This window comes from Macaca thibetana, chromosome 7 (assembly GCF_024542745.1).
Source record: "Macaca thibetana thibetana isolate TM-01 chromosome 7, ASM2454274v1, whole genome shotgun sequence".
In the NCBI taxonomy this organism is placed as follows: domain Eukaryota; kingdom Metazoa; phylum Chordata; class Mammalia; order Primates; family Cercopithecidae; genus Macaca; species Macaca thibetana.
Genome location: NC_065584.1, coordinates 30,241,172 through 30,266,111, shown reverse-complemented (window position 1 = coordinate 30,266,111; position 24,940 = coordinate 30,241,172). Strand labels below are relative to the sequence as shown.

General features: G+C 42.0%; 2 protein-coding genes across 3 annotated transcripts in view; one reads left to right on the top strand and one right to left on the bottom strand.

Annotated features, from left to right (window-relative positions):
- The window catches only part of TMED8 (transmembrane p24 trafficking protein family member 8), a 46,814-nt gene extending 36,712 nt beyond the window's left edge, over nt 1–10,102 (bottom strand). Inside the window, exon 1 of one of the 2 annotated variants that reach the window (XM_050798864.1) lies at nt 9,924–10,102. In XM_050798864.1, the coding sequence (XP_050654821.1) occupies nt 9,924–10,041 (118 nt within the window). In that variant the 5' untranslated portion in view covers nt 10,042–10,102. The remainder of the gene's footprint in view (nt 1–9,923) is intronic. The other variant, XM_050798865.1, reaches the window with a different exon arrangement.
- A 23-nt stretch (nt 10,103–10,125) lies between these two features.
- SAMD15 (sterile alpha motif domain containing 15) lies at nt 10,126–24,374 on the top strand. Its single transcript, XM_050798733.1, has 3 exons — nt 10,126–12,075; nt 13,343–13,441; nt 24,086–24,374. The coding sequence occupies exons 1-3, from the start codon at nt 10,408–10,410 to the stop codon at nt 24,320–24,322; spliced, it is 2,004 nt and encodes a 667-aa protein (XP_050654690.1). The 5' UTR covers nt 10,126–10,407; the 3' UTR covers nt 24,323–24,374.
- Nucleotides 24,375–24,940: the final 566 nt, after the last annotated feature.

Genomic DNA, 24,940 nt, shown 5'->3' with positions numbered 1-24,940 from the left:
AAAAAAAAAAAAAAAAAAAAGTAAATCTTTTCTATTGTGAAATAATAACGCAAATGTAGAAGAGTACACAAAAGTGTATACCTCAATAAATTATCACAAACACTACCCAGGCCAAGAAATAGAACATTTCTAACACTCCAGAAGCCCCACTCATGATCTTCCCAATCATCACCTGATCCTTTCCTCCTTAAGGTAAGAAAATCATTATCCCAACTATGGACATTATTTCCTCACTTTCTTTATAGCTGGGCCACCTAAGTAAGCATTCCTAAACAGTGTTGCTTCACTGGGCCTGTTTTTTTAATTCTATAGAAAGGAAAATGATACAGAATATTTTCTTTTGGGTCTGGCTTATTTCAGTCATTATTTTGATGCATCCATCAAAAGATGCATCCATGTAATTGTATGTAGGTTTGTTAACTTTCTTCTTCTTCTTCTTCTTCTTCTTCTTCTTCTTCTTCTTCTTCTTCTTCTTCTTTTGAGACAGAGTCTCACTCTTGTTCCCCAGGCTGGAATGCAATGGCGCAATCTCGGCTCACTGCAACCTCCACCTCCCGGCTTCAAGAGATTCTCCTGCCTCAGCCTCCTGAGCAACTAGGATTACAGGCACCCGCCACCACGTCCAGCTAATTTCTGTATTTTCAGTACAGACGGGGTTTCACCATGTTGGCCAGGCTGGTCTCGAACTCTTGACCTCAGGTGACCCGCCTGCCTCGGCCTCCCAAAGTACTGGGATTACAGGCATGAGCCACCGTGCCCAGCCAGTTTGTTCACGTTCATTGCCGTACACTATTCCATGAATCCACCATGAGCTACCTATCTATTGTTGATGATACTTAGGTTAACCCCAGTTTGGGGCTATAATGAATAATGCTGCTATGAATATTCTTGTCTCTTGGCTACGGTGCATGCATTTATGTTGGATATAAATGTCAGAATATAACGGTTAAGTCATAGAAATTTGAATGTTAAATTTCAGTAGATAATGCTGAACTATTTTCTAAAGGGGTTGTACCAAATATAATGCTGCCAGCATTGTAGCATCATTTCCATTACTCTGGACCTTCTCTGACACTTGGTCATGTTAACATTTTTTATCTGGGCCATTCTGGTAGATATATGCTAATTTAGTTCGTATTTCACTGATGATTTGTATTTCTTGGCCATTAAAAAAATCTTCTTTTTTGAAGTGCCTGTCCAAGTCTCTTGCCAATTTTATTACTGGTTTGTCTTTTTTATTACTTATTTATTTATATTATTTAGAGACGGAGTCACGCTCTGTTGCCCAAGTTGGAGTACAGTGGCATGGTCTTGGCTCACTGCAACCTCCACCTCCTGGGTTCAAGAGATTCTTCGGCCTCAGCCTCCCCAATAACTGGGACTACAAGCATGCGCCACCACACCTGGCTAATTTTTGTATTTTTAGTAGAGACAGGGTTTCACCATATTGGCCAGGCTGGTCTCGAACTCCTGACCTCATGATCCACCCACCTCAGCCTCCCAAAGTGCTAGGATTACAGGCATGAGCCATTCACGCCCAGCCTCTTTTTATTATTTACAGTTTTCGATACAAACCTTTTGTCAGGTATATGTATTATAATTACCTGCTTCCACTCTGTGACATGACTTTTCCCTTTTAATGGTGGCCTTTGATAAACCAAAGTACTTTCGTGTATTCAAAATTTATCAAATTTTCCTTCCTTAGTCTTTGTGTGTCCTGTCTAAGATGTCTTTCACTATACTGAGATCCAAAAATATTCTCCCGTATCCTATAGGTGCTTATGTACTGCCTTTCACATATTGTTCTATAATCTACCGAGTTGATTTTTTGTGTATCATGTGTGAGGTAAAGATTAAGTTTCTTTACTTTCCTTTCTCTTAGAATATTCAATTGTCCCAGAAACATTTACCTTCTCTTACCCACTGCTCTATGTTAACAATCTTTGTTACAAAGCAAGTGTCCATATAATCATGTTTCTAAGCTTTTGATTCTATTCCTAGAGCCTGACTACTCTTTAAAAACTTTAAAATAAGTCTTGATGTTGGATGGAACAAATCTTTCCATGTTGTTGTTCTTATTCAAGAGTGTCCTTGCTATTTGTGGCCTTCCATTTCTATATGTATTTTAGAACCAGCTTGTCAAAGCCACCCAAAAATCCCAATTCGTGAACTTAGCTGTTTCTGAAGCTGAGTTGCACTCCCTGCAACGACCTACTTTTAGGGCATGGCCTTTCATGGCCCTAACCCAAAGGAAATGGAGTTCACCAGACTCCCCCTTACATGATGGGTCCTGAACACTAATCCATTTCCTATTACTTTAGTTCAAAGAGGCACTTTTCATGACCTTGTCACTCAGCATCCCCACTCAGGAATCCAGCATGTACCCCCAGGGGACAAAGGAGCCCCAAAATAGACTCTTGTCCTTGAATCTCTATAGCTTTCACACGGATCACAGCTAGGTAATTCTTCATTATCTTTCTATCTCTCCAGTATTTTCCAGCAGATGTTTATATTTCACCCATATTTTCTAATTGTCCCTGATGAGAGATAATTACCTAGTCTGCCATTACTGACAACAGAAATCCATATTGCCTATTTACCCGTATCAATCTGAATATACCTTAGTGAATAAAATAGAAACAAAAATAGAAGTTTTAAAATTCTGCCCTCTGCCAGGCATAGTGGCTCATGCCTGTAAGGGAGGCTGAGGCGGGAGGGCTGAGGCGGGAGGGCCGAGGCAGGCAGATCACAAGGTCAGGAGTTCAAGACCAACCTGGCCAGCATGGTGAAACCCCATCTCTACTAAAAATACAAAAATTAGCCAGACGTGGTGGCGTGTGCCTGTAATCCCAGCTACTTGCGAGGCTGAGGCAGGAGAATCGCTTGAACCCAGAAGGCGGAGGTTGCAGTGAGCCGAGATCATGCCACTGCGCTCCAGTCTAGGTGACAGAGTAAGACTCTGTCTCCAAAAAAAAAAAAAAAAAAAAAAAAAAAATTCTGCCCTCTCTCTGTTATTGATTAATTGATATTATTAATATCAATATAATAATGATATTATTATCAGTTTGTCTAAGTAGTATGTCTATCCCCCTTCGGCTTATCCTGTCCTTTGGATCATAATGAAGACTTCAAAAAGGTTAAATTTTTAGACAGAAATGAAACTAGCACAAAAATAATGAAAGACAGTAATGGATTTAAAGAATAACATAAAATTAATCTCTAAGGAGACTTATAACCTTTATTTTATAAAAAATTCACTGAGAGAAAAAGGTCTAGAAAATGTCAGTTCCTGAGGAGCAGAAACAGAAAACAGACCTATAGAAAGGCTCTTATTTAGAATATAAACATAGTGAAGTCTCATGCTAAGCTTGTGTGTATGTATATCTATGTACACATATATTTATATATTTTAAAGACTATTTTTATTAACTATTTCTGAATAGTTAATTTATCTACATTATTCAGAATTCAAAAAGCATACAAGTATACAGTGAAAATTTCGTCCCATGTCAGTTCCTACCCCCAAGAGCAATCAATGTTATTCAGTTTTGTGGTCTTCGAAACATGTTTTATGCATATAAAAAGTATGTGTGTGTGTGTGTACATACACACACATACTTTTTCACTTTTTTACACAAAAAATGGGCATGCTTGGGCGTGGTGGCGCATGCCTGTAATCCCAGCTACTTGGGAGGCTGATGCAGGAGAATCGCTTGAACCTGGGAGGCGGAGCTTGCAGTGAGTCGAGATCGCACCACTGCACTCCAGTTTGGGCAACAGAGCGAGACTCTGTCTCAAAACAAGGCGGGGGGGACATGCTGGACATAATACTGTGTACTTTGTTCTTTCCACTTATATCTCAAAGACCTTTCCATAACTGCACATGAAAAACTTCCTTATTCTTTTCTACAGCTGATTAATATTATATTTCATTGAGTGAATATTCCATAATGTATTTACCCAGTTTCCTACTGATACTCATTCATGTTTGTTCTAATCTGTTACCATTACAAACAATGCCATAATAACCTTTTATCTATGTCATTAAACAGGAGAATAAATAAATCTATGGGATAAATTCCTGGAAAGAATGAGTCAAAGGGGCATATATTGTAATTTTGATGGATATCGACAAATTGCCCTCCATAGAATCTGTACCAATTTACAATCTCAGCAATGCATGAGAGTGTCTGCTTCAGCACACCGACCAACAAAGTGAGTTAGCAAACTACCAAGTGTAGTTAGGATTTCCAATTCCCTTATTATGAGTTAGGTTGAGCATTTTTCACATGGTAAGCACCCCTTCTCCTAGCATTTTAACGACTTAATGTATACTAGAAAAAAAATAAGCTTTTGATTTTTTTGTTTCCATCCCATAAGGAGTTGAGTTTTTGATTTTTAATTTTAAAGGAATGCCCTAAATTATTTTTAATTTTAAAGAATGCCCTAAATTACGTAAGAACTACTGGTAAAACAACTTATAATTGGATTCAGAGCGGCAGGAAGTAAGAAAAGGAGAAAGAAAAACATAACTTTATTTCTAGAAGTATAAAGTGTGGGAGATGCAGCCCTGTTTCAGTGAGAGAGAATTATGAGCACAGCCTTTTAGGTTTCCTGAAGTTATTCAGTGAAATTTAAGCCACTATGAAGAAGAAAAAGCCAATTTTCCTACAGTATAGCTTTTATTATATTAGCCAAATATAAGCCAATTCTGAAAGTATTCCTAGAAGAGATCTGAGAAATCAGGCCAGACTTTGCAAATTTAGATGGTATGTGGGGAAATGTTTTTTATTTTTAAAAATACGTATTCTAGTATATATTAAGAAAAATGGATACACCAAACTAGTAATATCATAAGAATTATTTAGAATGAAACTTTTAAGTGTCAATTAAAATGTCAATTAAATGTCAATGTCAAGAAAAAACAGTAAATAACTAATACTGTAACGGTATTCTCTAGTGTGGCAAAGTCATTACCATGGTTCCTCAGTGGCCAAAATCTCGGAAACAATGAACGAAGGAGGGAAAATGGAAGCTTAACAATAACTTAATTTATCATTGATGGCCACTAAAGTGAAGGTGAGAGAGAAAAAAGGAACTTCCTTAAAATAACTTATTTTATATTTGACAATTTTTAAATGTGCATTTTCTTTCTATGTTACCAAAGGGTCTAGTTTCAGACATTCTGATCATGCTAGGGATTCAAACTTACTGCGTACGTTGTACTTTCCCTACAAGGAGAACCAAAAAGCAGGTTTTTTTCAAAAGCATTTGAATATCAGGTCAGGGTTCTTTAGAACAGGCCTCAGAGGATTTCCCCCTCAGTAAACAGGCTGCAAAGAGATAATTAGCCTGTCATTTTAGATTCCAGTGCAGAGGAACTAAAAGCAGGCTATGTGGTTACAGACTCAAGAGGCTTAAATGAAAACAAATTAAGTGAGCTTATGTTCCAACCAAATCTAATGACCATGTGATCCAATTTCTCTTCAGCTCTTGAGTGGGACATGCTCCTGAGTGGCCACTCAGATTGTGCACCTTTGGTTATACTGTTTAGACTGAATCATGACATGATTAATCAACTCTCTGACTAATTGACTATCTGGACACTAAAAACACAACGACTGTAAAAAAGAAAGCCACAGGCAGACAAAATGTTAACGTTATGACATAAAACCACAATAGAAAACTAAAAAACATCAAGGCTGTTTGTCATAGACTCACAATGATTCTCACCATTCAACATGGTAGCCACCAAATTTTGAACTTTAATTCACGTAAATTGAAATAGCCACAGAATTTTTTTTTTCTTTTGGAGACAGAGTCTCCCTCTGTCGCCCAGGTTGGACTGTAGTGGTGCTATCTCGGCTCACTGCAACCTCCGCCTCTCGGGTTCAAGCGATTTTCCTGCCTCAGTCTCCTGACTGAGTAGCTGGGACAGATATGAAATATTTTCATCACCGCAAAAAGACTTATTGTAATATTCTAACTCCTAACTTAGAACCATGAACAAATCTACCTGACCTGTTTCCATCCTCAGCATCTAAATGGATTGATAGCTCTGGGGGACATACACACCAAACTAAGTTCTACTGCTGACTTCAGGATCACTATAGAGCTTTATTTTCCTTTAAACTTCAAAAAACAAAAACAAAAAAAACCTGCCTTTAAGTGATGCAACAAGTATGCCTCAGAGAGTTTCATAATTAAAGAACGATTCATCTCTCCTCTTGGGCACTGAAGAACCCAGGTGCCTCAAATAAAAGACTATTAAAAACAATTACAATGTATAAAACAATAAGAACACCATGACCACTGGAGAGCTTAGTTCATAAGAACATAAATTCTTTTCTTCCTTTTCACCAAAACCTCAGCTAACAAACATGAAGACACTCAATAGGTATCCTCGGCAGAGAACACTTTTAAAAAACAAGTTAACAGCCTGTAATCCCAGACACTTTCGAGAATATCAGGTATTCATCTGGCTAACAGAAACCCGTCTCTTTACAAAAAACTAGCCGGGCGAGGTGGCGGGCGCCTGTAGTCCCGGCTATGCTGTTATTCTGGACTGCAAGCCTGGGCGACACAGCGAGATTCAAAAAAAAAAAAAACAAGTTATGGCTTTGAAGGAATAAGATACAGTGAAAAGCCAAAACCCTTAATCCAATAATACCTGATATGGCTTGGATGTTTGTCCCCTCCAAATGTCACACTGAAATGTGATTTCCAATGTTAGGTGAGGGCTGGTGGGAGGTGACTGGATCGTGGAGATGAATCCCTCATGAATGATTTGGCATCATTCTCTTGATGATAAGTGAGTTATCGCTCAGCTAGTTCACCTGAGATATGGTTGTTTAAAGAGTCTGGGACCTCCTCTGGTTTCTCTCTCTCTCTCTCTCCTGACTCTCGCCATGTGAGGTACCTGTTCCCCCTTTCAGCATGACTGTAAGCTTCTTGAGGCCCTCACCAGAAACAGCTACCAACACCACACTTCCTGTACACCCTGCAATACCATGAGCCAATTAAAACTCTTTTCTTATAAATTACTCAGTCTCAGGTATTCCAATGGACAAATAGAACACCTGAATATCCAATTCCATTTCTTACTGCTGTTTTCTCTCTGAGAGGGTGAGAGAAATCTCATTCAATTTCATTCTTTCTTAGAACTCTATTGCTTACTCATTGTATCATTTTCTAGAGAAAGATGGCACAAGGATCCAATCAAACAAATTCCAAGTTTAAAGCAGTTTTTAGGGGTTTACTCCCAAGCCTCTGGTCCAGGCCAAATATAATATTTTCACACTGCTTTGGAAGCCCAGCTTAACTCTAACACAAGGTTCCCAAAAGCAGCACTACTGATATCTGGAGCCAGATGCCTCTTTGTTATGGGGATTGCCCTGTGCATTGCAGGATGTTTAGCAAACATCCCTCGCCTATCCTCGCTAGATGTCAGCAATAGCTGCAACCAGTTGTGACGAGCAAAGATGTTTCCAGACATTGCCATGCCCTGGGGATACAAAATCGTACCTGGTTGAGAACCACTGCTCTCAACCAAGGAACATTCTTGGTTATCTCAACCCTAATTCTTCACATTCATTAGATGCTCATCCAAATCTCTGCATATAGACTTTCTCTCACCATCAAACTCAGCAACTATTTGTGAAACCTCTAAAACACAACATCAAGGGCTCTAGATAAACAAGCAAGAGAGATTCCGTTCCTACCTTCAAGGAGGTTTCCTAGATAAAGAATTGTAATAAAAGACGGCCAATTATATAATGTTTTGAATTGTTAATTGTTTTCCCCTGAACTGGATCTCTCATCTCATCAAACTGAAAACACCTTGAGGACAAAGACCATAACCTGTCTGTGAGTACCAATACTTGATTCATGGCCAATAAAAACAATCAATTATAGACTTCATCATAACAAGATGACAATTTCATATAGACAGTAAAAACTTGCGCTAACTCGAACAGGTAAGTTAACCTTTCTCAGCTGTAGTTTGTTCCTCTGTAAAACGGGGAAAAAATGATTGTTGACATGACTAAATCAGAAAATATAAGTAAATTTTTTTCCACCTCTGGCACAGAATAAGCATTCAATACCTGTAGGTTATCATTACTATTATTTTATTAGCAACGAATCCTACCTCAAGAGGAAGAGCTTGCTCTGGGCTACTATAATAAACTCCTACATGACATTTAAAAAAAAACAAAAACAAAAAAACTATCACCCTGCATTCTGAGGGTAAGAGGAAGGAAAGTAAGCATCTCTACCAGTGTCCTGGGAGGAATTCAATGCAGGAATGAATTAGCTGTCTGGGGGGAAAGAAAAAAACACTCATCTATCTAAAACGCGTGGGTATGTTTGCCATAAACACATGAGAACCTAAAGGGGAAGTAAAAACATGCCTTTTTTTAATAAATACTGGCGCATGCAAGGGACAAGTGTTATAAGACTTACACACCTTTCTGTTTATTTGCTTAGTCTTTTAGAAATTATGCTTAGAATTTCTACTGCTATAATCTTAAATACATGCCAGCGATTTTTAATGTAATACAAAGCAGAGTTTGTAAGAAAAAAAGGCAAATTTTGTTAGATGCTTTAAAGTAAGACAATATAAAGCCATGGGAAAGAGCTGGGTGAGTTGTGTGTGTTTGAGTAAAGCAGCATTATGAGAGGGAAGATACTTGGGATCGGAGTAGAAGAGAGAAAAAGGCACCATGTTGGAAGCCGTACATCCAGGAACACCTCTGGCAGCACAGGAAGTTCAACTGAACAAAAAGAGACCTCACTGTCACAATGGATGAGACGAGTATAGTGTGTACCATGGGCTCCACACCAAATGCCTTAGACAAAGCGGCTCAAGTAATCCTCACAATAATCCTACGAGGCAGGTATCTTTTAGTAATCACATTTTACAGATGAGGAAACTGAGGTTTCAGACTCCAATCCAGGCACCCTGACTCCACGGTAGTGCCTCAACCACTATACTTTATGGTGTCTATTTTAATTTCAGACCTAGAAAATTAATTTATATTTGCTACTTAATAAGACCAGTTCTCTCCCCTCTACCCTTTCGTATTTCAAAAGAGCATCCTTTCAGTTGCATCGTGTGTGGTGTTCAGGAGGCTGAAAGAAGAGAGTGTGATGGATGGACTCTTTTGTCTTTGGACACTGAAATCATACACACGGAGGAACTCGCGTGGGTAGAAATGGAGACGTGGTCCTGGACAAGAAGAGGATGAGGGTCTTGAGAATGAGGGAGGTCGCCCCAATTTTTAATTCCTGCTCTTGCTTTGGCTACTGTGTTCAATCAAAAGACCCCAAAGACTACCTATTTCAACTCTGCTTTTCATTTTTGCCTCTGAGCGATGGAGAGGATGGCAGCAAGGCCAGGGGGCCTATGTGCAGGGAGGCTAGGGCGAAGTGGGCTTCTGGCAGAGGAAGGCAAGGCTGCCAACCCGGATGGGGGCAGAGAGGCGCGTGAGAAGGCTGGGACAGAGAACTGAGGTGGGGATCGGGTGGGGAGCTGGAAGCAGGGGGCGGCGAGGCCAATAGGGTTCAGATCGGCAGTCTGGATGTGATCAGCAGACGGAGGTGGGACCCGAACCCCGGCTGAAGCTGAAACTGAAGCTGAAGAGGCGCCAGGGGCAGAGCCACCCTGTCACTACCATTTGGGCAGATCTCAGAAAGGAAGCGGGGCAGGAATCAAGGCATTTCGAAACAGGAGCAGAGAATAACCTCGAGCCCTGGGCCCGGGTGGTGGCAGCGGCGGGGAAGGGGCCCCGCGCGCGAAGGGGCTGCCGAGATGGGTCCGCTCCGCGGGGAAGCCCAGGACAGAGCGCCGCGGAGGCTCGCGCCGTGGCGCGGGGCCCTGAGGCCGGGCAGTACCCACCCGCCAGCGCCACGGCCTTGCGTACCTGAGGCGGCCGCCTGGCTCCCCTCCACTCCCTGGCAGTCCCCGACGCCGCCAGCCGACCCTCGGCGGGCTGTGGGGCTCCAGGAGCCCGGCCCCTCAGCCGCCTGCAGGTCAGACATCTGCAGCCCGCGCGCGGAGCTCTCCTCTGCCAGTCGCGAGTGGCTCCGGAAACAGCCGAAGGCCGAGCGAGCGCCGGGCACAGCCGAGCGCAGCCTGCAGGCCGGAAGAAGCGGTGCGGCGGCCGCTTGAAAATTTAGCTGACCCAGGGGCGGCCGGGGTAGCTCCGGCCCGCGGAGGCTGGCGATGCGGCCACGGGGAAGGTTACCGCGTGCTTTCTGATAGCCGATTTTTAAAGTCAGGGCTTGAAAGAACAAACAAAATCTGGGGAAGAGTCAGGAATACACTGCCGGAAATCGTGGTATCCATAGAGACGCTATCGGAAGTTGGGGTTGCTAGGAAGCCGCGGCGCGTCCGCTAAGCTGCAAATGGCTGAAGTCCCGGAGGATTACGATTCCGGCCCAGATGAAGATGGAGAGCCGGAGTCTGAGAGGCCTGAACTTCATAAATCATATGAAAATGCCGAACGAGACACCATGGCAGAGGCAGACTCGAAGTTACCAGCAGAGATTTATCACGAGCCACAGCCAGAGACCGAGGAAGAGGACTTCAGAGAGGGGGAGCCAAAGAGTGCTAAGAACGTGCAGCTGAAACCTGGCGGGACGGCCCTGGAAGGCATTGCCAAGGAGTCCAAGAGAGACGTACCAAGCGAAACTGAACCAGGGATTCCCCAAGAGGTAAAGTCGGAAAGAGAGATGGGAGAGTTTTTCAAAGATTTGGAGGCCCCTATGGATGAAACGCATGAGTCAGACCTAGAACCACCAGAGGAGGCTAAACTAAATGTTACAGAGGATGTGTTCCTAGAGTCAACTATGGAAACAGATCCAGTGCCACCAACGGAAACCATGTCTGAGGTTTCAGGGGCCACAGTAAGAGAGAGAAATTTAGAATTACTAGAGGAGGGGACGGAACTGGGGGTTCCAGAGGAATCACTTAGAGTGCAACATGAAGAGACAGGTGTAGAGCCTCCAGAGCAGACCCAACTAGATTTTCCAAGTGAGAAACCAGGAGAATCACTTGAAGAGACAGATCTTCAGCCACCAAAGATGACCAAACCAGAGATTCCAGAGGAGACACAAAGAGAGTCAACTGAGAAGAAAAGGACAGAGCCACCTGAGCAAGCAAGACCAGAATTTCCAGAGAAGGAACCAAGAAAGTCTAGTGAGGAGGCAGGTCTAGAGCCTCCAGAAGAGACTCAACCAGAGGTTCCAGGGGAGATGCAAAGAAAGGCAACTGAGGAGAAAGGGACAGAACTACCTGAGCGGACTAAACCAGACCTTCCAGACCACAAGTCAAGAAAGTCTACTGATGAGAACGTCCCTGAGCCACTAGAAGAGATCAAATTAGAGTTTCCCGAGGAAGAATCAAGAAAACCAAATGAGGAAACAATTCTAGAACAATCAGAAATGATGAAACCAGAAAGTCCAGAAGAGATAAGAAAATCAAATGAGGAAAAAAATCCACAACCACCAGAGGAGACTGGTCTAGTGCTACCACAGGAAATCAACCCACAAGTTGAAGAGAAAACACAAACAAAGCCAACTGAGGAGAAAAATCTAGAGTTACCAGATGAAACCAAACCAAGAGAGACACATGTAGAATTTCCCAAGGAAGACAGGCCGGAACCAATCAAGTCTAAGTATTCTGTAGGAAAGGATGAGCTAGAGCTCCGTGAGCCTAAAAAAGGAAAGTGGTCACTAAGTGACGAATTTAAAAAAGAATACTATGCATTAGGATCTATCAGAGAAAGTGAAGAATCAATTGGTACACATTACGAGTTTTCACAACCACTCCAAAAATTGTTTGATGTCAGTGAAGTATGCTTATACTCAGATCCCTCAGAGTCTCTGACAGAATTAAGCGAGTTTGTTCATGAAAAGGAAGTTGTAGATTTGTCCCAAGACTTGAAGGAACTGGTCTCTGAAGATGATGAAACCCAGTCAAAACAAGGGACTGAGTTACAATTTGAGCATCTTAATTGGGATCCAGAGAAAGTTGCAGAGTGGATTAGCCAGCTAGGCTTCCCTCAATACAAGGTATACAAAAATAAGATTTTTTGAAATCACATGCTCTCATCTGTCTACCTCTTATTCCTTCTAACCTGGCTTGAGCTCTTACCTCTTTACCGGAAGGAGTATCAAAAAGTCCTGGACTGTGGTAGAGGTAACTTGGATTTTAATTTTGGCCTTGCCACTGATGTATATTTGTATTTTGGGAGAGGAAGGGAGGGTCACATCTGTTTGTTTTTCCTCTTCCAGTGATTACACTTCTCTGCAATCCTTGAATAAAAGACCGAGAAGAGTATATAGACCTCCTTTCTTTTTTTTTTTTTTTGAGACAGAGTCTTACTCTGTCGCCCAGGCTGGAGTGCAGTGGCACGATCTTGGCTTACTGCAAGCTCCACCTCCCCTGGGTTCATGCCATTCTCCTGCTCAGTACCTCCCAAGTAGCTGGGACTACAGGCGCCCGCCACCACGCCCAGCTAATTTTTTGTATTTTTAGTAGAGACGGGGTTTCACTGTGTTAGCCCGGATGGTCTCGATCTCCTGACCTCATGATCCGCCAGCCTCAGCCTCCCAAAGTGCTGGAATTACAGGCGTGGGCCACCGTTTCCCGCCTTAGACCTCCTTTCATGGAAAACTGTATTTTTAAGTAGATTTTGTTCAAGGTAGGCTTTTTGGTACTTTGTCAAGTTGTTTTAGTGGCAGCTCCCTTACTTTGAACTTGTGCCATTACTCTTTCAAGTGTCGGCCCCAAATAATGTCACATGTATCATGAGCACATAAGTGTAGTAATTCAAGTCAGCCAGTTAACCAAAAATAGTTTTAATAAAAAGACAGTGTAAACCTCTTATTTCACTGATGCCAACTAGGTTTAAGGCTACCACAAAACAACAAGATCTGAAACCTTTTGTACCTACTATACTTACAAATGTAATTGAGACATGAAGAAGCACTGGTTGTACCATGCCAAAAAAAAGGTTAAAGAGCAGTGTAAAATTTAATAAAGAGCTTACATGGACAAATTGTGCCATTATTGGGATAGAAAATAAATTTAAGCTACTCAGGAGGCTCGGGCGGGAGGACTGCTTGAGCCCAGGACTTTGAGGCCGCAGTGAGCTATGACTGCGGCACTGCACTCCGGCCTGGATGACAGAGCAAGACCCTGTCTCTAAAAAAAGAAAAGAAAAAATGTTTTTTTCTCAGGATAGAACAAACATGATTTCTTCCCTTCCTCTCTCTTCCCCCCCTTTCTTCCTTCTATTTGCAGTGCATTTTTTAAGTGATGTCCTTGTATTGACAGGAATGTTTTATCACAAACTTCATCAGTGGCCGAAAACTCATTCACGTCAACTGCTCAAACCTCCCTCAGATGGGGATAACAAACTTCGAGGACATGAAGGTGAGTTGTGTCCAAAGTTTCCCTACAGAGCACTGTAACAGTGCCACCATCTGTCTCAAACCAACCTTTTTTGCCTCCAGCCTGGGCTCCCATTTCTGTCAATGGTGTCATCATAATTCCAGTCCCTCAGGTTCACAGCGGTTGCCTCCTCTTTCTCCTTTGATCCCCATAAATATTCCAAGAACTGTCCATTGCTCCTGTGGCACTTACACCATCTGGCTTTCTTCTTTCCCACTTTTCAAACCTTATGGCCTCATGCCTAGAACACCGCAGTGGCCTCCTGCTTTTAGCCTTTCTCCGTGGGCCCTTTGGATTCAAGGGCCCTGCTTTTATGCTCTCACTTTCCACCTACTTATGTACTATTCAGAAACCTTCTTTGGATCCCTTCTGCTTACCAAGATAGTCTCAGTTCCCTAGTTTAGAATTTAAGGCCCTCCACAAGTTCTTTCCCCTACCACTCCTCCACATGAATTTTGTGCTCCAGCCTACCACCAGGTCTAACTCACACCTTCGCAAACCTGCCTGATGCATTCTTCTCTCTATGTCTTTGCTCAGTTCCCCCATCCTCTGTATTACTAATATGAATCTTAATCATCCTTCAAGACCAATTCCTCATTTGCATCTCCCGAAGAAGTCTTTCGTAATATTCCCAGCCCACAGTAGCCCCCATCCCGAGTTCTCATGACATTTCGTGTCTCTGACACCCATTTGGCACTTATATAACACCATATGTATTTTGCCTGCTTTGCTGCCTAACTTTGAAACAAGCTACATTAACCACTCTGAGCCTCAATTTTCTAAAATCTCCAGCACCAACAGTTCATGATTATACTCCTTTGCCTAACAGTACCCTCCATTTGTAGTGCTTTGCAATTTACAAAGCATCACAAACAATCTCACCGGTAACTTCTCCTTTAGCACCCCACCCCACTAACCCTCCAAGAATGAACAGTTCTTGGCATAACCATGGTTTTTCTCAGCACACCCATGCCCAGAAATGCTCCACCTCAGTGGTTTCCAAACTTGGGTCGTCTTCAGAATCAAATGAGATTTTTTGAAAAAGATACATTCCTAGCCTTCATCCTGCAGAAATTTGGATTCATTAGGGCTGGGTAGGCCCTGGAATCTCTTCCCTAGATGACTCTTCAACTGGCTTTATAATCTTGTAATTCCATAAGTCATATGGTTTAGAAATAAGAAAACTACACTTGTGAATACCCGAGTCCTTTTACTAGCAACAAGATATAAGGAAGCTTTTTAAATTATTAAACATATAGTCCTAACTGAGCGTTTACTTTCTTGAATTCTGCTAATAGCTATCCTTTGCTGAGAGCTTACTGTGGCCTCTTATATGTATTATTTCACTAATTCTCATTTTACAGAAGAGAAAACTGGGGCCCTGAAAGGTGAAACAAGCTATTCAGATAATACGATTTTTCTGTTTTGTTTTGTTTTGGTTTTGTTTTTTTTTGAGACAGGGTCTCACTGTGTCACCCAGGCTGGAGTGCAGTGTGACCTTGGCTCACTTCAACCTCCACCTCCTGGGTTTAAGCGATTCTCCTGCCTCAGCCTCCCAAGTAGCTGGGACTATGGGTGTGTGCCACCATGCCCAGCTAATTTTTTTTTTCTTTTCTTTTTTTTTTTTTTGAGACAGAGTCTCGCTCTGTTGCCCTGTTGCCCAGGCTGGAGTGCAGTGGCACGATCTCAGCTTATTGCAACCTCTGCCTCCCAGGTTCAAGCGATTTTCCTGCCTCAGCCTCCCAAGTAGCTGGGACTACAGGTGCATGCCACCATGCCCGGCTAATTTTTTCTGTTTTTAATAGAGATGGGGTTTCACCATGTTAGCCAGGATGGTCTTGATCTCTTGACCTCGTGATCTGCCTGCCTTGGCCTCTCAAAGTGCTAGGATGAGCCACTGTGCCTGGCTTAATTTTTGTATTTTTAATAGAGACAGGGTTTCATGATATTGGCCAGGCTGGTCTCAAACTCCTGACCTTAAGTGATCTGCCAGCCGTGGCCTCCCGAAAGTGCTGGGATTACAGGCGTGAGCCACTACGCCTGACTTATATTCAGATAATAAGTTTAAGAGCCAGGATTTAAGTCCATCTTGTGTGACTTCCCAATCCATGTTCTATTTAAACCACTATACTGTGTTGCCTCTCTAAGTGCACATTTTTGTTACCATAAACTTCTATGTACTATAAACATTATGATGTGGAAATGATCATTTATTTATTTATTTTTGAGACAGTCTTGCTCTATCACCTGGGCTGGAGTGCAGTGGCTCGATTTCAGCTCATGGCAACCTCCGCCTCCCAGGTTCAAATAATCCTCCTGCCTCAGCCTCCCAAGTAGCTGGGATTACAGGCACGTGCCACCATGTCTGGCTAATTTTTGTATTTTTAGTGGAGATAGGGTTTCACCATGTTGGCTATGCTGGTCTTGACCTCCTGACCTCAGGTGATCCACCCACCTAGGCCTCCCAAAGTGCTGGGATTATAGGCATGAGCCACCATGCCCGGCCTGGATCATTTATTATATATTTGTATTTCCAACCATGCCCTCACTTAACTACCAACTACTGCCAGATAAATACTGTGTTCTTTTTATGTTCAAAGATGACACAGCTGTGTTTATGAACTCTAATTTCTACTTAAGGTATAATGAATTTTCTAGATAAAAATAAGGAACAGGCTGCTCTGCCTATGGAGCAGCCATAGCCCTTGACTTTCTTAATAAACTTGCTTTCGCTTAAAAGTAATAATAAGGAACAGAATTAGCAAAATAGTAACCTGTCAAATTCCTGGAACATTTAAGTACCAAGAATTTCAGCTTTTTATCATGAGAAGGCATTTTTAAGAGTCAGACAATTCATTCAGCTCCCTTGGCTTTCTAATTCCAAAAGTACAATATCAACATGCAATAATAAAAACTCTAATTATGCTTTTTCTTATCTTGCAAGATTTTTTTAAAAATCTTGTGAAATCCTCAAGAGTAAATGATTAACCCAGTGGTCTGTCCTTATATCTAAGAAATTTGAGGCCAGGCGCAGTGGCTCAAGCCTGTAATCCCAGCACTTTGGGAGGCCGAGACCGGCGGATCACGAGGTCAGGAGATCGAGACCATCTTGGCTAACACAGTGAAACCCCGTCTCTACTAAAAAATACAAAAAAATAGCCGGGCGAGGTGGCGGGCACCTGTAGTCCCAGCGATTTGGGAGGCTGAGGCAGGAGAATGGCGTAAACCCAGGAGGCGGAGCTTGCAGTGAGCTGAGATCCGGCCACTGCACTCCAGCCTGGGCGACAGCGCGAGACTCCCTCTCAAAAAAAAAATAAAAAAAGAAATTTGAATAAGCCAACTTTGAGATACTTATTATCACAGTCACCTCAGACAAATGTGGCCTTCCCTTGAGGTCACTAGAGTAACATAAAGACCAAGACATTCAAAGTATGTTAGATAAGCTTTGCTTGACACTTAGACCCATATGAAAAAGCTGATTATGGCCAGGCCTGGTGGCCCACGCCTGTAATCCCAGCACTTTGGGAGGCCAAGGCAGGTGGATCACCTGAGGTCAGAAGTTCGCCTGGCCAACATGGCGAAACTTCTTCTCTACTCAAAATACAAAATACAAAAATTAGCTAGGCATGTTGCGTGCCTGTAGTCCTAGCTACTCGGGAGGCTGAGGCAGGAGAATAGCTTGAACCTGGGAGGCGGAGGTTATAGTGAGCTGAGATCGTGCTCTCCATGAACTGCATTCCAGCCTGGGTGACAGCAAGACTCAATCTCAAAAACAAACAAACAAACAAACAACTGATTATGCTCTAAGACACATAACTTCTAGGAGGTCATACATGAACTCAAGTATGCTTAGTTCATAGACTAAGCATAGTCTAAGTCTTTTAGACTTACTGATATAGAAAGCTTTTAAAATGTCTCCGTTGTACTTATAGCACCTAGTACACCCACAATTTATCCCATGACAACAGTTAAATAGTATAGTTATCTTTTTCATGCTGACTCTCCCATATCATCATTTATGGACTTTTGGGAGAATAGAAGGAAGGAAGAAAGAGCAGATTGCTTGAGAGTACGGAATTCTGGACATGCTGCTAAGAATTTGAACAACATTGCCACTGTGTACCTCCTATACAAGCCTTGCAGCTAATTTATGGCCATTTTCTGTTACCTTCAAAGCCCGCATTTACTTCCTTAATTTTTGAATTACTCATGCTTCACCTCTAGAAATAACTTACTTGTCCCTTTGTCCTTAGTGCAACATATTAAGATGACCAGAGAAGAGCAAAATATGTGTGTGAGACTGGTGAGGACTGCAGGAGAAAAGAAGCACTAATTCTCCTTTCCCCACCAGCCAAGGAAGCGCTTGAATCCACTGTCCTGTCTTTCCCATTCATAGTGATACGTTTAGCTTGGTAAAAGGAGAGAGAAAGTCAATCTCAGTTATTCTAAGGACAAGCTAGACAAGCTAGCATTACACTTGCTTCATTTTTCTCTTAGAAAATAATTCTTAAAATACTTTAACTCTTCACCGTATCAGATGAACAAAAGGATTTTGTGATAAATATCTGAAGAACCTTGATGAGTTACTTATTCCTGTTGTATGCATGATTTTATAGTATAAGGTATAGCCTTATATGCTTTACAATATCTCAACAGTTTTACTACACTTGCATTGTTGCAAACTATTTAAATAGCACAGATTCATAACAACCAGTCAGCAGTTGAGTATCATTAGACTAAAATTTTTTCTTTTTAAAAATCCTTTTAATTTTCAAATAATTTCAGTGTTACAGAAGAGTTACAAAGATAGTACAGAGAATTCTGGTTTTTTTTTTTTTTTTTTTTTTTTTTTGAGACAGAGTCTTGTACTGTTGCCTAGGCTGGAGTGCAATGGCATGATCTCGGCTCACCACAACCTCCGCCTCCCAGGTTCAAGCGATTCTCCTGCCTCAGCCTCCCTAGTAGCTGGGATTACAGGTGCCCGCCACCACGCCTGGCTAATTTTTTGTATTTTTAATAGAGACATTAAACACTATGTTGGCTAGGCTGGTCTTGAACTCCTGACATCGTGATCCGCCCACCTCGGCCTCCCAAAGTGCTGGGATTACAGGCGTGAGCCACCATGCCCAGCTGAATTCTGGTATACTCTTAACCCAGTTTCCTCTATGTTAACATCTTAGTTAACAATAGTACATTTATCAAAGCTAATAAATTAATATCAGTATTATTAGTATTATTAAACTATAGACGTTATTCAGATTTCTGCAGATTTCCCACTGATAAATGGTTTTTTGTTCCAGTATCTAATCCAGGATTTGCACTTAGCTGTCATATTTCCTGGGTCTCCTCCAAAAGGTGGCAGTTTTTTTATTTTTGTCTTTCATGACCTTGACACTTTTCTTGAAGAGTAGTGATCAAGTATTTTGTAAATTCCCCTCAATTTTACCTTGTCTCATCTTTCCTATTATTAGACTGAAGTTATGGATTTGGGGGAAACCAGTCACAGAGGTGATGAGCCCCTCCCATCTCATCATATCAGGAGGTACATGATAGCAACATGATTTACTGCTGGAAACATTAACCTCATCACTTGGTTAAGGTGCTGTCTGTCAGGTTTCCTCATTATAAAGTTACTGTGTTTCCCTTTACAAATTCTGCTCATTTTTTTTGAGATGGATCTCACTCTGTCACCCAGGCTGGAGTACAATGGCACGATCTCGGCTCACTGCAACCTCCGCCTCCCAAGTTCAAGCAATTCTGCCTCGGCCTCCTGAGTAGCTGGGATTACAGGCGCCCACCACCGCACCTGGCCAATTTTTTTGTATTTTTAGTAGAGACAGGGTTTCACCATGTTGGCTAGGCTGGTTTCAAACTCCTGACCTCAGGTGATCCGCCCGCATTGGCCTCCCAAAGTGTTGGGATTATACCCCCTTGTCTGTTTATAACTACTTTTTCTGACATTGATAAACTTGGCTCTCCTTATATGTAAATATGTTTCCCTGTGAAAAACAGATTTACCAAATAGAGTTCAGTGTTTGCGTACAACTGTTTCTGTCTTTAGCCTTACGGTATCTAGACAGAGCACTGTTTTCTTAAAGTTACAGGTCAGCTCCTTTCCTCCTCACCCCCTTCAGTGAGATTATGTCTTACTCTATAATACAGTCAGATTCATTTGTCCACAGCCTTTACTCCATCCCAACATCCTGGATTTTTTTTTTTTTTTAAGGCAAGGTCTTGCTCTGTCACCCAGGATGGCATGCAGTGGTGCAATCTCAGCTCAGTGCAACCTCCACCTCCCGGGCTCAAATAATCCTCCCACTTCAGCCTCCCAGGTAGCTGGGACTACAGCCACATGCCACCACACCCGTCTAACTTTTCGTACTTTTTTGAGGGGGTAGAGATGGGGTTTTGCCATGTTGCCCAGGCTGGTCTTAAACTCCTGCGCTCAAGCAATCCATCTGTCTTGGCCTCTCAAAGTGCTGGGATTACAGGCATGAGCCACTGCACCCTCACTTCCTGGCTTTTTAAAAGTTTGCATGCAGTAAAACCATTATTTGTTGTGTGTAGTTCTGTGGGTTTTGACAAATGCATGCAGTCATGTATCCACCACCAAAGAACCATACAGAACAATTCTGTTACTCTAGAATTTCCCTCTGTAGTCAGCCCATCCCTTTACCCTAATCCCCAATCTGTTTTTGATGTCACATAAGTGGAATCAAATAATGCATATTCTTTGGGTCCGGTTTCCTTCCCTTAGCAAAATGCGTTTAAGATTAATCCATGTTGTTAGATGAATCAACAAGCAGAGTTTAAGGAGACTACACATCTGCTTTAATAATGCTGGTATAGGCTGGCTGCAGCAGCTCAGACCTGTAATCTTAGCTACTCCAGAGGCTGAGGTGGGAGGAATGCCTGAGCCCAGGAGTTTGAGGCTGCAGTGAGCTATGGTCATACCACTACACTCCAGCCTGGGCAACAGAGGGAGACCTCATCTCTGAAATAATAATAATAATAATAATAATAATAGTGGTATAGATGGTTCATATTTTAACCACAACAATTATGTCTTTGTCCTTAGGTTTAGATCATATAAATTATAGGTTCCAATTATACAAATATGCAAAGTTACATACTATGAGGTAATAAACAATACACAATAAATTGGTGATGAAGCAAAACCATCAGTAGTTTACAAATAAAAGAACAGCAGCCTTTGAAAACAATGATCAACATAAGTATAATATAGTAGTAATAATCTTCTTGAAAACTGCAGGCATTGCAGGTAACTGGTTGAGGCCATGTGAAGTAGGTGTTCTGCCGTGCCACCTTAGAATGTAGAATTACGAATCCTTAGAAAACTAATCATCCTCACAAATACCTATTTCCAATAATCCTTACTAACTCAAGTAATTTACCAGTAAGTTGCTCTAAGTCTTAGGCAAAAATAAACTCTACTACTTGTTGTTCATCAGAACTAAAGAGGCTGGGCACAGTAGCTCACGCCTATAATCCCTGCACTTTGGGAGGCTGAGGTAGGAGGATCGCTTGAGCCTAGGAATTCGAGACCAGCCTGGGCAATACAGTGAAATCCCAGCTCTATAAAAAATATTTTAAAAGTTAGCCAGGTGTGGTAGCACATGCTTGTAGTCCCAGCTACGCTGAGGTGGGAGGATCACTTGAGCCCAGGAGGTCAAGGCTGCAGTGAGCTATGATCGTGCCACTTCACACCAGCCTGAGTGACAGAGCAAGACCCTGTCTCAAAAAAAAAAAAAAAAATAACTGAAGAAAGAAATTGCAGTTTTAGTTCAATCTGTCACTTGTCAGAGGAACTTCTTGTTTCACTGATGAACTTCAGACACGCTTAAAAATCACTGAATAGGAAGAGGGATAGTCAGATTGTATTTATTGATTTCAGTGCTGTGCAATGAACAGCTTTCTAACACTTTTTTATGAAATTATTTTTATTAAGAAACCCTAAGCACCAAGAGCCATAAAAAACCCATATCATTTGCTGTTATAGCCCACAAAGGGAATATGAGTAGATTATATATATACTCCCTTCCCAAAACAAAGAAAAATTCCAAAAACACATGAATGTGGCTGAGTGGCTGGCTCACACCTGTAATCTTAGCACTTTGGAGGCTGAGGTAGGAGGATCACTTGAATCCAGGAGTTTAAGACCAGCTGGGGAACATGGCAAAACCCCATCTCTACCAAAAACAGAAACAAACAAACAAAAAAAAGCAGGGGTATGGTGTCATTGCCTCTGTAGTCCCAGCTACTTGAGAGGCTGAGGCAGGAAAATGGCTTGAGTCTAGTTCAAGGCTACAGAGAACCATGATCACACCACTGTACTCCAGCCTGCATGACAGAGCAAGACCTACCTGTCTTGATAGATAAAGAATGTGTCGAGGACATTTTTAATTTCTGCATTACAATATTGTACAAAACAGTAGTGAACCCTCTCAGCCCACAGTGGGCACATAGCTCTTTTTGTTAATCATGTGTATATGACTGCAGTGTACCTCCTGGGAACACCATCTGTGAACCTCAGGGAATTTGTGAAATAACCTTTTCTGTTCGGGGCATTGGAAAGGAGAATCAGGGTACTTGCTTTGGCAGCACATATACTAAAAGAGAATCAGGGTGAGATGCTTACCAAAAAAGGTGCACATGTAGAAGCATGCATCACAAACAAGAAGTTTTAGAAGCCACATGTTCGTGTGTGTGTGTGTTTTTGTTTGCTTTTGGAGACAGGGTCTTGCTCTGTTACCCAGGCTGCAGTGCAGTGGCATGATCATGGCTCCTCATTGCAGCCTCAAAACTCCTGGGCTCAAAGGGTCCTCCTACTTCAGCCTCCCAAGTAGCTGGGACTACAGGCATGCAACTTTACAACAGGCTTTTTTTTTTTTTTTTTTTTTTTTTTTTTTTTCTGTAGCAATTTGCTTTTGTTTGTTTGTTTGTTTTTTGAGATGGAATCTCTCTGCATCACCCAGGCTGGAGTGCAGTGGTGCGATCTCAGCTCACTGCAACCTCTGCCTCCCAGGTTCAAGCGACTCTCCTGCTTCAGCCTCCCGAGTAGCTGGGACTACAGGTGTGTGCCACGATACCCAGCTAATTTTTGTATTTTTAGTAGAGACAGGATTTTGCCATGTTGGCCAGGTTGGTCTCGAACTCCTGACCTCAGGTGATCCACCTGCCTCGGCCTCCCAAAGGCATGAGCCACCTCACCTGGCCTTTGTAGTAATTTGGATCTTAGTTCTTAGAAGCCCCAACTGATAACGATCTCAATTAGAATTCTCACTGGACAACTCAGGAGGCTGAGGCTTGAGGATGGCTTGAGCCCTGTTGTTCAAGGCTGTAGTACACTATAATTGTGCTTGTGTATATCCACTGCACTCCAGCCTGGGTAACACAGCAAGACCCCATCTCAAAAAAAAAAAAACAAAAACACAATCCTTACTGGGAATGCCAAGGCAACTATACCCATAAACCATCTCTAGAGTCAACAAAACCAGTTCAAGTAAGATCTGAGAAACATGGTATCTTGCCTATCTAAAAGGCACTGCTAATGGGCAGTTTTATATCAGGTTTAGCATTGTATGTGGCATGAATTTTACAGTCTTTTAACTCTGACCAGTAGCTTTACATTAAAAAAAAAAAAAAAAGTCCATTCTAAATACCCTTTGGCTGTGATCTAGCAGCAATTTCATGGACTTCTCATCCAGAGGCAGACTATGAATTCAAACAGTGGTGTTATAACTGACCTAGGATTAAAACTAGAATTTGAAAGGCAATCACTATATAAATATATATATTTATTTATATATATTTATATAGTGTTTATATAGTATTAAATATATTTATATATATTTATATAGTATTTATATAGCCACCACGCTCGGCTCTGAGTTATAATTTTTTTTCTTAGTTACACACTAAATGAGCCCCTTATAGACAAGTTATTTAATAACCTTCCCAGAGATAGTCATGACTTCTAATCTCAACATATTATCTGCTCTTATGCTTAGTCAAATTGCTCAGCAAAAACAAAGAAATGAACCCATCCATGGCCATCTGATGCAAGGGCCTAGAAATATCTTAAATGGTAATTTGAAAAGGATAATAAATCATGTGACATTTAAGAAATTGGTTTTGGTAAGGTTAGGCTAGTAAGTCTGTGAATTTGTTTTATTTCCCCATAGAAATAAGGAGTTGGTGGGGTGCGGTGGCTCACGCCTGTAATCCCAACACTTTGGGAGGCTGAGGTGGGCAGATCACCTGAAGTCAAAAGTTCGAGACCAGCCTGGCCAACATTGTGAAACCCCATCTCTACTAAAAATACAAAAATTAGCCAGGCGTGGTGGTGCACACCTGTAGTCCCAGCTACTCAGGAGGCTGAGGCAGGAGAATTGCTTGAACCTAGGAGGCAGAGGTTGCAGTGAGCTGAGATCGCGCCACTGCACTCTAGCCTGGGAGACACAGCAAGACTCCATCTCAAAAAAAAAAAAAGAAAGAAAGAAATAAGGAGTTCACATTCAAGAGGCTTAGAAAACGAAATAAATCTTCTTTGATCTGGTTGTGTTTTCAGGTTAGTCTAATTAAAAAATTATCCTTGCATTTCAGGCAATTTCTCGACATACGCGGGAGCTCCTGGAAATTGAAGAACCATTATTCAAACGCTCCATCAGCCTTCCCCATAGGGATATTATCGGCTTGTATTTAGAGCAAAAAGGTCATACGGGGATAAAATCTGATGCCTTGACTTTATCTGAATTTGTCAAAGCAGCAGGATTACAGGATTATGCACCAGAAATAACTGCCCCTGAAGAGAATGAGGAATTACCTTGCACTGAACCATAGGAGAAAGCCGCTTCACAGAGCTTGAAAGATCAAACTAAATTACTTGCGGGAAGACGTATGGTCTTTTTTGGTTTTCTTTTTCTCCATTTTTTTTTTTTTTTTTTTTTTTGAGACAGAGTCTTGCTCTGTCGCCCAGGCTGGAGTGCAATGGTGCAGTCTCAGCTCACTGCAACTTCCAGGTTCAAGCAATTCTCCTACCTCAGCCTCCTGAGTAGCTGGGATTACAGGCACCCACCACCACACCCAGCTAATTTTTGTATTTTTAGTAGAGATGATGTTTCACCATGTTGGCCAGGCTGGTCTCAAACTCCTGACAGTTGATCTGCCTGCCATGGCCTCCCAAAGTGCTGGAATTACAAGCGTGACCTACTGCACCTGGCCCTTTTTCTCCTTTTCATTAAGATCAGAGTTAGAACTGCTGGCTTCATTCCTAGTTGTGTCTCTGACTTATGTTACCTTCCCTTTGTTTTTGCAATTTAACCCCTTGTTAAAACAAAGATAGTCACGCTTATCTTTCTGGGTAATTATAAGAATTCCTGAGCTGGACAAGGTGGCTCACATCTGTAATCGTAGCACTTTGGGTGGCTGAGGCGGGCAGATCACCTGAGGTCAGGAGTT

What these genes read in the sequence shown, in the direction of transcription:
- SAMD15 (XM_050798733.1), top strand. Translation starts at nt 10,408, where the DNA reads ATGGCTGAAGTCCCGGAGGATTACGATTCCGGCCCAGATGAAGATGGA. An exon ending in TAGGCTTCCCTCAATACAAG is followed by an intron (nt 12,076 to 13,342) that starts GTATACAAAAAT and finishes TTGTATTGACAG; the next exon opens with GAATGTTTTATCACAAACTT. An exon ending in CAAACTTCGAGGACATGAAG is followed by an intron (nt 13,442 to 24,085) that starts GTGAGTTGTGTC and finishes CTTGCATTTCAG; the next exon opens with GCAATTTCTCGACATACGCG.